General features: G+C 36.7%; 1 protein-coding gene across 3 annotated transcripts in view; it reads left to right on the forward strand.

The window, feature by feature from the left end:
- Positions 1-2,415, forward strand: part of LOC131073920 (retinoblastoma-related protein) — a 54,789-nt gene extending 52,374 nt beyond the window's left edge. For all 3 annotated transcript variants that reach the window (XM_058010433.2, XM_058010430.2, XM_058010431.2), the window contains exons 6-12: positions 50-122; positions 326-502; positions 593-712; positions 1,232-1,376; positions 1,596-1,708; positions 1,865-1,980; positions 2,079-2,415. In XM_058010433.2, coding sequence (XP_057866416.2) covers positions 50-122; positions 326-502; positions 593-712; positions 1,232-1,376; positions 1,596-1,708; positions 1,865-1,980; positions 2,079-2,190 — 856 coding nt within the window. In that variant the 3' untranslated portion in view covers positions 2,191-2,415. The remainder of the gene's footprint in view (positions 1-49; positions 123-325; positions 503-592; positions 713-1,231; positions 1,377-1,595; positions 1,709-1,864; positions 1,981-2,078) is intronic.
- The last annotated feature ends 9,737 nt before the right edge of the window (positions 2,416-12,152 follow it).

Below are 12,152 nucleotides of genomic sequence, written 5' to 3' on the forward strand. Positions count from 1 at the left end.
CATGCCCTTATCTTAGAACTTTGGCATACTGTTTTTGGTGCATGTTCAGTCCCACACAACCATGTTCTGCAGGAGGAGGCAAGACTTGTGCAGAGGCTGGAATAAATTTATTCTTCCAGAAGGTACGTGTTTCCTCCTGTGTCAGCTTTACTGAAACAGCTACTCATGTATTTCCTTGGGCCTGTCTCTTAGTAAAACACTTCCTAGAACTTTTATCTGATGCATATGTTTGGATGAACAGTGAATGTTTTAATATTAAAGTTTTGTTCTACCATTCCATGCCCTTTACTGATTGTCTCTGATTTTTATCTCCTCATTTCTGCAGGTTCTTAGGTTAGCTGCAATTAGAATCAAAGGCTTGTCTGAGAGATTTAATCAACCTATTCATTTCATGGAACGAGTTTATTGGCTTGTAAAATATGTTCTATACCAAAAGACAAGTTTTCTTTTCAATAGACACATTGACCTAATTATCCTTTGTGGCTTCTATGGAATTTCAAAGGTCAGTTTCACATGAGACTCAATTAGAAATTATTGCAAACTTGCTTCATTTGCAAATTAACGGCCATGTCTATATGAAATATTTTTGCAGGATTCTGGTTTAGGGTTGGAGTTTCGAAAAATTATTGCTCAGTACAGGAAACAATCTCAGTGTAAACCTCAATCATTCCGGAATGCATTCAATGATTGGTCCTTAACAAAATATCCTGATGTAAGTTGTTTCTTTTCAGCTTCCACAGGCAGCGTTTGTTGTGGCTACTAGCTTTGCCGTTATGATTGTATTTTGATAATGTGTAGTCTGCAGTTATTTTTTGTCCTAACGAAGGGTATTCTTACTACGTCACTTGAGTGTTCTAATTGAATGTGCGTTTCAGGTCCCCACTAATCTACTTCCGGCCATCTCACAACACATATATAATTTGTTTTCATTCTTACTTTCTTTTAGTAGTTAGCCATCTGGGTATTGCAAATCGTCATTGAATGTGCTTTCCAGCTCCCCACCGATCTACTTTCGGCTATCTCACAACAATAAAATATATTGCCTGCCTTCTTTCTTTCTGTTAGCAGTTAGCTGTGCAGTTAGAAACTTTTAACATTTGAAAACAGTCTGACTCTGTCTGAATTTGCTTTCTTTCTATCTTTCTGTTAGGAGTTAGCCGTGCTGTTAGAAACTTTCAACATTTGAAAGTAATCCGATTCTGTTCTAATTTGCTTTCTACAATTTTACCAGAAAACAGGGCAAGACACCGTGGAAATTATTGCATTTTATAATGAAATATTTGTGCATACTGTGAGGCGCTTCTTGGCGCAGTATTTTCCCAGTGCTGTTCCTGGAAATCATAAACCTGGCCTAGAGGATACTGGTAAAAATGAAGGTATTAATGTCTTTTAAGTCAACACTACATTTTAGATTCTTTTGAAATGAAAATGAAAGCTCGCTTTATCATTCTGATGATGGATAAAAAATTCTACAAAATCTAATCCAGAAGTATCTGTAATAATTCACTATAATTTACTATAGATTATGAAAACTTGATATTATTAACTCTAGAATTCTCATCATGTTACAAGCGCTTGCATTTCTCTTAAATCAGGTGCATCTCTAGGATTACTTGGACCATCCCCATTTCCTAGTCTTCCAGATACGTCTCCTAAGAAAGTATCTGCCACACATAATGTCTATGTCTCACCACTGGGCACTTCCAAGGTATTTATTCTCCAATTTACTCAAAGCAAAGATGTTTGCCATGTTTTGTTAAGGTTTTGCTGTTTTCTCCAATTTACAGTTTTTATGTCTTGTGAAAGGGAACTCTGAAAATTAAGTTTGACATTAGAGCTAACCATTTATCACTTTCTTCTGTAGAGGGAGAGACTTAGTTTAAGCCATTCAAATAGTTTGTATGCATTTGTTGGTGAAAGTACTCACGCATATCAAAGCCCTTCAAAAGATTTGATGGCTATTAACAACCGCATGAACAGGTTTGTAATGCGGAAATTTGGCTTCCATTTATGTGGATGATGAATGTTTTATGTTGCAGCTTGATGATGCCCAATGGTTTTCTGTTTCTGTTAAGCAGTAGCCGCGTTATTGGGAGACTTGACTTCGATGATCCACGTTTAGTGAGTGACGCTGATGTTGCGGGAATTTTGTCTACAGCGCAAATGCAGGCAAAAGCCCTTTTCACATAAAAATTCTTTTATAGTCCACCATGAAGGCAGTCTGTATAGGGGAATGTCTATTGGTGTAAATAAATAGCACTTGCATCTAAAAGAGGTGCAAAGTTATGTCCATAGGAAAATATATTAAGTTGATCTGTTTAAGAGTATAGTTTTATTTATGCCTAGAGATACAATAGTTTCATTTACCAGTTTTTTTACGGTAATATTTACAATAAAGTATATAATTTTATTTTATTTATAATATATTGTATTTGTAGCTTTATTTTTGGAACAATGATTATATTATTGACATAAGCACATCTTATAGATGGAGATATAATTCAAAAAATTTAATATTTTTTCACGTAAAATTAAATATCAAATGATACTCATAGAAGATATAAATAATAAATTTGAATTCACAAGTCTATTTAGAAGAGTAAGAATAAACTTGGCTACTTTGAACATATGACTCGATAGTTATAAGAGGGTTTGATAACATACCAATACTATTATTCTAATTTTGGCGATATCATTGTTATTTTAGGGTCATATTGAGAATAATGTGAATTCTTTTCAAAATGAGATAAAACTAATAAAGTATAGCAGTATACAAATTAAATCCTTCAATTTTAAAAATGTTTTAAAATTTTGAGATGTTCTTCATGATATAAAAAGTAAAATAATGGTTAGTGTCATTTGAAGGATGAGCTCCTCTTGGGAAAAAAAAATCATTGCCATCTAGATTGAATTGTGAGATATTTCATTTTGACTAAATTTTGTGTTTTCTCTTTCTATTAGTTAGACATCTTAGTCATTTGATATAATGTTTTTCAAAATTATTATAATTATTTGTGGTGAATAAGAGCTCATTGGAAGGAGCCACACATTCTTGTGTTGAATTTCTTATATGATAATCAAGAACTTTAGTTAACACACTTCACTCATTTTTTTAGTTTTCCTCCATTAGTCTTTGATTTTGCAAGTTATTGAAGTTAACTTTGTTTTAAGTATATAAATCGGCATAACTTGACATATATCTAATTTCCAAAATCATAATGGACCAAAATATAATCAATTTATTCATGCATCCCATAAACAAAGAAGATTAAAATGAAAGACCAATGGCATTCTCTAAGCAAAAAAGGAAACACAAATCTTGTAAAACCAATTCAATATCCATTGTTTCATTAGCATCCAAGTTCATCTCGTTAGTATAGGGGTTAGCTTGAAAGAAACAAAACTATGAGAGAACAAAGTTTCAAAGGCATTGTTGAATTTTTTAGAATGCCATATTATCACCATAAACGACTACTTCTTGACATTTGTTTAATTGCCATATTTGATAGTCTTTCTTTAGAAGACTATTTGTAATGCCCCTCTCTTGATCATATTCGATTTAACCTAGTTTGACTTTGAATGACCTTTGTTGTAGATATGTGTTTTAAGGATCGACGATGATTTTCATGTTGTTATCTATGTCATGATTATTTGATGTTATTTATGCTCTTATAATTTGATGATCATTGAGAGGGTTTATATATGAGATGTTAGGATCTAATCATTATGTTTATCGATGAATATTTGTTCTGACTATATATTGCATTTTATCTTTGATGTGTTTGGGTGAAGGGGAAAAGTGTCGCACAACTCTCTTTGGACAAGTTTGGACAAGCTACGTCGCTTCCATTCCCTTTTCACGGTGTGTTGTTATATGTTTTATATGCACATGTTTAATGGCTCGCTTATGCATCTGCAGGTACTGAGCATTGACTCCACCTGAATCTCGGGTTTGAGTGTGCTCTCCAACCCAATGGTAAAGTGGAAATTGGATGTATCAGTCAGACCCTAGACATAACCTTCGTTCCTATGGAACGAGTAACCTGTCAGGTATCCTTGTGGTCATAGTTAGCTTGGTATTGTCAGTCATGTCTTTGTGACTTTGTGTTGTGTTAGTTGCAATTTGTCATTTTAGAGTTTTTGTTAGAGTAAAGGTTTTAATTTAATCATGTTGATTAAATTACCTTTATTCCTCTCTTAAGATTTCACTTTAGTTTGTATTTGTGACATTTAATAATTATATTAATTATTAAATGTCTACCTATTAGGGTTTCTTTTAGGGTTGCACAATATCCTTTTATAAGGATTCATCATTGTAATTTATCTCTCTCTCGGATGAATACATTTTTCAACTTTCAGAGCACCCTTGCTTGTTTGTCTCCATCTCTTCTTTTTGTGACAGGTTATTTGCATGCAGGTGATCTTCGGGGTCTATGAAGTTGGCTTTCTCAACTTCTACATGGTATCAGAGCTCCAGACTTGCTGCTTCTTGTTCGTCTTCTAAAGAATTTGGAGCTACGAGGGTTAGATCTGACTTTCAGGTTTTGGTTGCATCAGATCTGTGTTTGTCTTCTGTTTTTTATTTTGGAATAGGGGGTATTTTTTTTTGGTGCACTTTGAGCCCAAACGGACCTCACCGTTGAGTTCGTAGTGCCAAAAAACCCCTATTTCTATATAAAATTCATCCGATTTGGACATAGTTGCTCCAGAAGGCAAATTTTTTAATGTCCCAAGGCCGTACGACCCCATGGCACGAAGTTCGAGGCAGGAATTTAAAAAAAAAAAATTAAAAAATTAAAAAACCCAGTTTTTAAATTTTTCACGGGCACAGCCATTGGCAGAGGCACGCGCTGCCGCGCGCCGCCCAGCAGCCACTGCCCGGCCGCCGCCGTTGGCGGTAACCATCGACCGCGGCCCGGTAGCCATTGCCGCGCCGTCGGCGCAGACCGCAGCCCGCGCGCCGCCTGCGCCCAGCGCGCGCAGCGCCATTCCACCGCTGCCACCCTTGCTCCGCCACAGCCGCCAGCGCGCCAGCCCCCTGGTCGGTCATGTGACCAGGGGCCGAAGGTCTTAGCCCCTGAGGGCTGTGAATTTTTTTACCTTTCAACCTACCTTCACGAAATCGGGCATAACTCGGGCATTTTAGCTCGGATTTTCGAATGGAAATAGGCGTTGGAAAGCTGGTTCCGAGCCCGATCTAATTGATGGAGGTCCTTTTCTCTGATTTTGCCATTTTGCCGTGTTTTTTGCCAGTCAAAGTCAGAACAAGTTTTTTGCACTCCAGGAGCCATATCTTTTGCATACGGACTCCGTTTTTCGCAAACAGATAGGCGTTGGAAAGGGGTTTCTGTGCTCTTTCCAGATCTGTCATTTATTTTTCCAGAATCTACACCAGGTACATTTTATTCAATACTTTGTGTTTTCACACATCTGTCCATTACTTTGACATTTCATCACTTGGAAATGATTTGTTTGCGTGGGATGGCTTTATTTGATCTGCTTTATCAGTATTAAAGTCATTTAGTCTCAGATTTGTTAATTTGAAGAGTTATCATGGGTTTTTTTATTCACCCTTCAGTTGTATTTCTAGAACAGGGTAATTATGAGTCATGGGCAAAGGGCATACTTACACACTATAGGTGGCTTAATATTTTGCCTTATTTGTATGATCTCATACCTGAACCAGCAACTTTAGAGGGAAAACTAGCTTGGGATATCATTAGAAATCACATAGTAAGAGTTATTTTGTCTAGTGTTGATTCTGACACTGTGTGGGCTATATCGGGCATTGATTGTCCTCACTCACTTTGGACATGTCTTTGGGAGATCTATGGAGACCCCAGTCTTTCTCCATTCCCAAAGGATCCTGCTTCAGATTGTCTTGTACCCATTGGTTGGAGAGATAACACACCTTTTGATCATGATACTTTAAAGGAACTTCAATATTTAGACACCCTTACATATTCCGATGAATCAGAGGATTGTCTCACAGTTCCTACTCTTTAGACTGAGATTATACATGTATCAACATCATCTCCTTTTGTTCCTGATCAGTTTGATATTGCCTCTTCTTTGGCTCCTATTGATTCAGCTAAGCAGGACATCATACATCTTTCAGACATGGCTACTTGGGATTCTTATCTTGCAGGCATTTCGTCTTTGTTTGTAGAGTCCTATATTGCAGACTTGGAGGATTACTTTGAGGATTTTCAGCTCCTCTTTGTTGACAGCGATATTCTAGCTGTTAGCCCACCATCATCTGTGCATTCAGAGGTTGCAGTTTTTGAGTCTTCAGTTCAGTTTGGATTTAACATCTTTTGTTTCAGTTCAGACAGAGGGATTCTTCAGCATCCTATTATGGCACACATCTTGAGACAGATTGATTCTTCTCTCTTCACAGGGTTTCTTCATCTTCGTCCTTTGGATCCATTTCTTCCCAAGGGGAGGAATATTATATGCCGCTTCAGGATCTCTTTCTAGATTCTACCTCAGGCATCCATATGTGCGACAGGAGTTTCTTCATTGTGGGGGGGGCTTCTAGTCTCTTTCTTTTTCTCCTATGGAGACCATTGTATATGTACTTATATGATAGAAGTTGTCTATGGGGGGTATCATGTTATCCACCTCCTATTCTTCTGTTATTAGTGCATTTATTTCTTTCATCTCTTTTTGGAGTAGAGTTTTTCCCATGAGGTTTTCTCTATTTCTCCACTTTACAGAGATTTGGTTGTAATTGGGTACCTGATCAAGCCTTGTTGCCGGGACCCAAGTTTACTTTCTTGCATTGTAGTTACCTTTGCTTTCTTGCACATGTTTGTAACTGCACTTTTGCTCATCTTAAGGGGGGGTGTTAGAGTAAAGGTTTTAATTTAATCATGTTGATTAAATTACCTTTATTCCTCTCTTAAGATTTCACTTTAGTTTGCATTTGTGACATTTAATAATTATATTAATTATTAAATGTCTACCTATTAGGGTTTCTTTTAGGGTTGCACAATATCCTTTTATAAGGATTCATCATTGTAATTTATCTCTCTCTCGGATGAATACATTTTTCAGCTTTCAGAGCACCCTTGCTTGTTTGTCTCCATCTCTTCTTTCTGTGACAGGTTATTTGCATGCAGGTGATCTTCGGGATCTGTGAAGTTGGCTTTCTCAACTTCTTTAGTTTTGACTAATTATTTAATTAATAAAATGTAAATTGTGCAAGATTAAAATTAAATTAATTAAATTAAACATTTAACTTGGTATGTTCTGATTAATATGAAAAATGGGTTTTAAGGGCCTGAAACCTTTAACATAAGAGCAAAAGATAGTTCAACAGGGAACAACAAGACCAACAATGAAACAACATACAAAAGACTGGCAAGAAGGCCGGTAAATAGAACGGACAACAAAAGACTAGGAACAATAAAGCGAAATAAACTAGATAAAAGACCTAGTCAGCAGCTACAGAGACTTAAGAAGACCAGTTGCCTTGATGACCAACAGCTCATAATTTGCCGAAACGACTTTGAGCTCTTCGATTTCCTTGTTTGGCTTTTTCTCCTTCTTCTTGCCTATGGTCCTCGTTCTTGGTCATTGCACATCTCCCATGCCTTCCATGTCAGGTTCCTGCTCCAGTGATTCCTTCTCATTCTCCAGCTTACTGATCAGGATTTTGGTGTTGTCAGTCGAGGCCTTCAGAATGTTATGGCTTTGTTCAGCAATGCTTCTGAGACAAGATTCAATTCTGTTGAGTTTGTTGTCAGTATCCACCATTCTCTGGTTCGTAGCATTATCATTGGTTTTTATCTCATCCAGGGCCTTCTCCACTTTCTCAAACCTTGGGTTGAAGGCGTCCCTAATCTCTTCAGCTCTGGAAACAGTTTTTCTCAAATCATCAACATACTCAGCCATGGATTTACCTTCATCAATGCTAATTGTCTCCAGAATTTGAACCCTGTGACTCAGTTTCTTGTTTTCCTCCACAACTTTCTTGTGACTGTTTATGAGCCAATCGAGGGTGTCCACAAACCCCTTCAAATCCTCGGCAGGAGGGTTTGAAGGGGGGCTTTTTTCACTAGCCTTGGCCTGAGCAGTATTGAGAACATCTCCACCAGTAATCTGATTGGCATCTCCACCAACACTTTGGTCGAAACCATCCCCCGTAAGCTCCTCCTCAACTTTTTGGTCCACATCAGGATGCACTTTGTCCTCTGACTCCAACTCTACCTTTTCTGCTTTTTCCTTTTCTGAAAGGAAGATTTAGATTTCTTTTTCCGAGGGAATGAAGAGTCATCCTTTTCAGAGTCCTCAGAGACCTCCTTGGAGGAGGAAGAGTGAATTTGGAAGACCTTCTCTTTACTTTTTTTCTTGCCCTTAGAAGAGGACGACTTAATGCTCACCTGTTTTCTTTTCTTACCAAGTTCAGCTTTAGAGTCCTCCAGACTCTCCTTAGTCTCACTTTTTGAATCACCTTCAGAATCCTCACCCATAGAAAAATCAGAGTCTGACTCTTCCTCCTTAGAATCAAAGATAGAAAGCTGAGGGCGGGCAATTTGATTAGCTTTAATATGGTCATAGATTAGAACCATAAGACCTTGGTGCATAGCAGTGTCTCCCTTAGGGTTCTTTCTATGGGCTTTGATAGTGGCATTCATTGAGCAAATCAAGAAATAGGGTATGTTAACTTTTTCTTCATACCTGAAATGGTTGAGCAAAACAAAATAGTAGCCATAAATTTTGGTAAATCTGCCATCCAAGGTTATGTAGCGCATAATAGTAAACAAAACCTCCCTCCAAGTCTTAGCAAAAGCCCTGGGAGGGTAGTAGGTCTTGCTAAGCTTTTTGTCCCTGTAGAAATTACTTCCCTCCTTGCTAAGCTTAACATTTAACTTGATATGTTATTGTGCTCAAAAAAATTAATTTAAGTAATTAAATTGATATATTTTTGGCACTCATAAAATAATCTATGTTATTGTTAAAAACTAATAAATATAATTTTTTTTTGTTTTTTTGATAGATAATGGGTCGAAGCCTATAAGGTGTACATACCCTACCCCCTTGTGGGATTTGAACTTGTGACCTCTCTTTCAAGAGCACAAGTTCTCCACCACTAGGCCAACTCAGGTTGTACTAATAAATATAATTTTTAATGGGCATTTAATTATTTTATTTGCATGAAGAGAGTTACAAAGAATTTAATGAATTGACTTAATTTGGAATTCTCCCATGCATTAGGAGTTACGTTTTGGGGGAAATTATTTTTTTTTGCTTTTTGGGGGTTTTGGGGGGAAGCTTTGGCCGTGAAGATTTCGGTGCATGCTTTTCTTCCAGGTATAGTTTTGAATAAAATTGGGGAGAATTGATTGGGAAAAAAGAGAAATTTGGAGAAAACCATGGAGTTAATTGAACTTTTTTGCTAAGAAATTGGAGGGGGTTTGAATGATTTTTATCATAACAATTGGAATTTGGTGTCTGGCTCTCCGGATTTCAACAACCAATGATCATTTGAAGGACTTTGCATCTATCTTTGCACATGATTTCTTTGTTAGTGTTTAGAGGTAGGGGTCTAGATCATTCTCTTTTGCATGAAAAGATTTCTTTGTGTTTGTAAGAAATTTGTTATTTGAAAAGATAAATATTTTCATGGATTGTCTGTTATTGGGGAATTTGTGGGTTTTAGAAATTTTAATGGTGAATCTAATTTTAATGTTTAGAGTGAACATTGGAAATTTGGGAGATGGGGTTGCAATGTTAAAATCTTCATTACTGTAATCTTCATTGGCAGATTTTGTGTGACAGAGATTTTGTGTCTTCAATTAGATTATCTGTTAAATGTGATGATATTAATGTTATTGTTTTTTATTGTTTAAATGTGTATTTTTTTAATTTATAATTTAAATTTATCTACTTACATTAGTCTTGCATGATGAAAACCCCTATGTCTGGTCTGGTTGTTGTGATTATATATATATATAATTGATTATGTTCTTTGTTTAATTTGTCTTTTTTTTCGTCTACTTTCATAATCTGCTATCCTTTTGTAGTGATTTTGGGTAGAAATTGTACTTTCAGCATATAGTCTTTTTTGGCCAATTTGACACTTATATTGCATAGATCTATCTTGTTGGTCTTTTGCATTGTAGTTCTTAGCCTATTGGGGCAGTTGTAAAACAAAATCAAAAGTCCACCTTGCCATTGTTTGCAAGTGACCTATTGTACATGCACTACATATAAAGTGCCAAAATCATCATTATTTATTTATTTATTTATTTAATTTTATTTGGGGGAGGGGTACTTTGATTAATTGAATTTGGGGGGTGTCTCTTGTGCTTTTGTGCTCATGTTCTTTTCTCTTTGCTGCTATGAGTTCTCCTAAGTTTCCTCTCTTAACTCCTCATAATTATGCTACTTGGAAAATTGATGCATGGAGTAAACTTATGAAAAAAGGACTAACTCATTATATTGATGGAACTATTGTTTCTCTCGCTGATCCTAAGGTTGATCTTGTTTCTCATTTGGATTGGCTCACTAAAAATATCATGGCAATTGGTACTTTAAGAAACTATGTATCAAAGGATCTCATTTTCATATTGAGAAATGTACTCTAATCAACGATGCATGGCAAACTTTTCAAGACTTGTATGGTCAAGTTGATGAGATTAGGGGATATCAAATTGATAGTGATCTCACCATGTTAGATCCCAAGAACTTTGATACTATAGAAGATTATGTCACTAAGGCAAAAGAGTTGAGGGCAGAACTCAAGGATTGTGGCATTGATAAGAATGATACTCAATTGATCTTCAATTTGATGGGCAAGCTTCCACGAGAATATGCAACATTTGTTTCTAGTTTCCAAACCCATAGGATGACAATGGGTTCAAGCTACACAATGCCTACATTTGATGCTTTCGTCAAAATGTTGATGATGGAACAAACTAAGTTGATAATCATGAGAATTCTTAAGGCTTCTAAGTCTCAAGCATTAGTAGCAAATCAAGGGAACAAAGAAAAACAAGGAAAGGACAACTCAAACAAGAAGAAATGACAAGGACAAAGCACCACCTTCTCCACAACAAGGAGATTCATCCTCTTCCAAGAGGGACAATTCACCAAAGAGGGAGATACCTACTTGTGCCTATTGTAAAAAGGTTGGTCATGAGGAGCGTCATTGCCATTCTAAGAAGATTGATGAGCTCACACACATCCTCAAAAAGCACAACATTGATTTGCCTAATGCTTACAAGAAGGAGGATTCATCAACTTCCACTTCCTCTTATTCAAAAGGAAAATGGCAAGCATTCATGGCTTCAACAAGTGGGAAGACTCACTCTTTTGGGACAAGAAAAGGAAAAGCTCTTTGTGCTACTACAAGTCATGATTCGGGGAGATGTCTTCTAGATTCAGGGGCTTCTCATCATATGGCATCTTTGCAGTCTATGTTCTCTTCATTTGAACCTTGCACCATGCCACAAATTTTGATGGGCAATCATACATACATAGATGTGATTGGGAAAAGATCTATTGCCATTGGGGATAACTCCTTCAATGATGTGTTGTGTGTACCCCATTTGACAAACAATCTTCTTTCCATCTATCAAATCACACATGGGGCAAGTAAGAGAATTATGGAGTTCACACCTGAGTCAGTTTTCATTAGAGACTTGGAAACTAGAGCCATCATTGCAATTGGGGTGGTTGATCATGCATCTTGGTTATACCCCTTTTCAAATTTTGTTGATGATGATGATTTTTTACATGATGATTCTACATATGATGATCACACTTCTTGTGATGGTTCAGGTTTTGAGAACTTTGGGTACTTGAACTTGGGGATTCTCACATGTGACCCCATTCTTGAGCCTTGTGTTTCATCTCCTCCTATTGATATCACATCACCTATTGCACCTGATGATGCAGATAGTGTGACAATTTTTCCTTCTTGTGATTCAGTGCAACAGGATATACCTTGTCTTTCAACTTCAGTTTCATGGGATGAGTACTTGACATACATTGCAAGTTTTTTTGTGGAATTCTACATTGCAGATTTAGGAGACATCATTGATGACATTCATCTTCTCTTTGATGAATATGATCCTTATTCGATTGTTGTGAGGGAACACTTTGAACCTCTTGTTCATTCTCTACATGATCATTCTTTCGAG

This window comes from Cryptomeria japonica, chromosome 9 (assembly GCF_030272615.1).
Source record: "Cryptomeria japonica chromosome 9, Sugi_1.0, whole genome shotgun sequence".
In the NCBI taxonomy this organism is placed as follows: domain Eukaryota; kingdom Viridiplantae; phylum Streptophyta; class Pinopsida; order Cupressales; family Cupressaceae; genus Cryptomeria; species Cryptomeria japonica.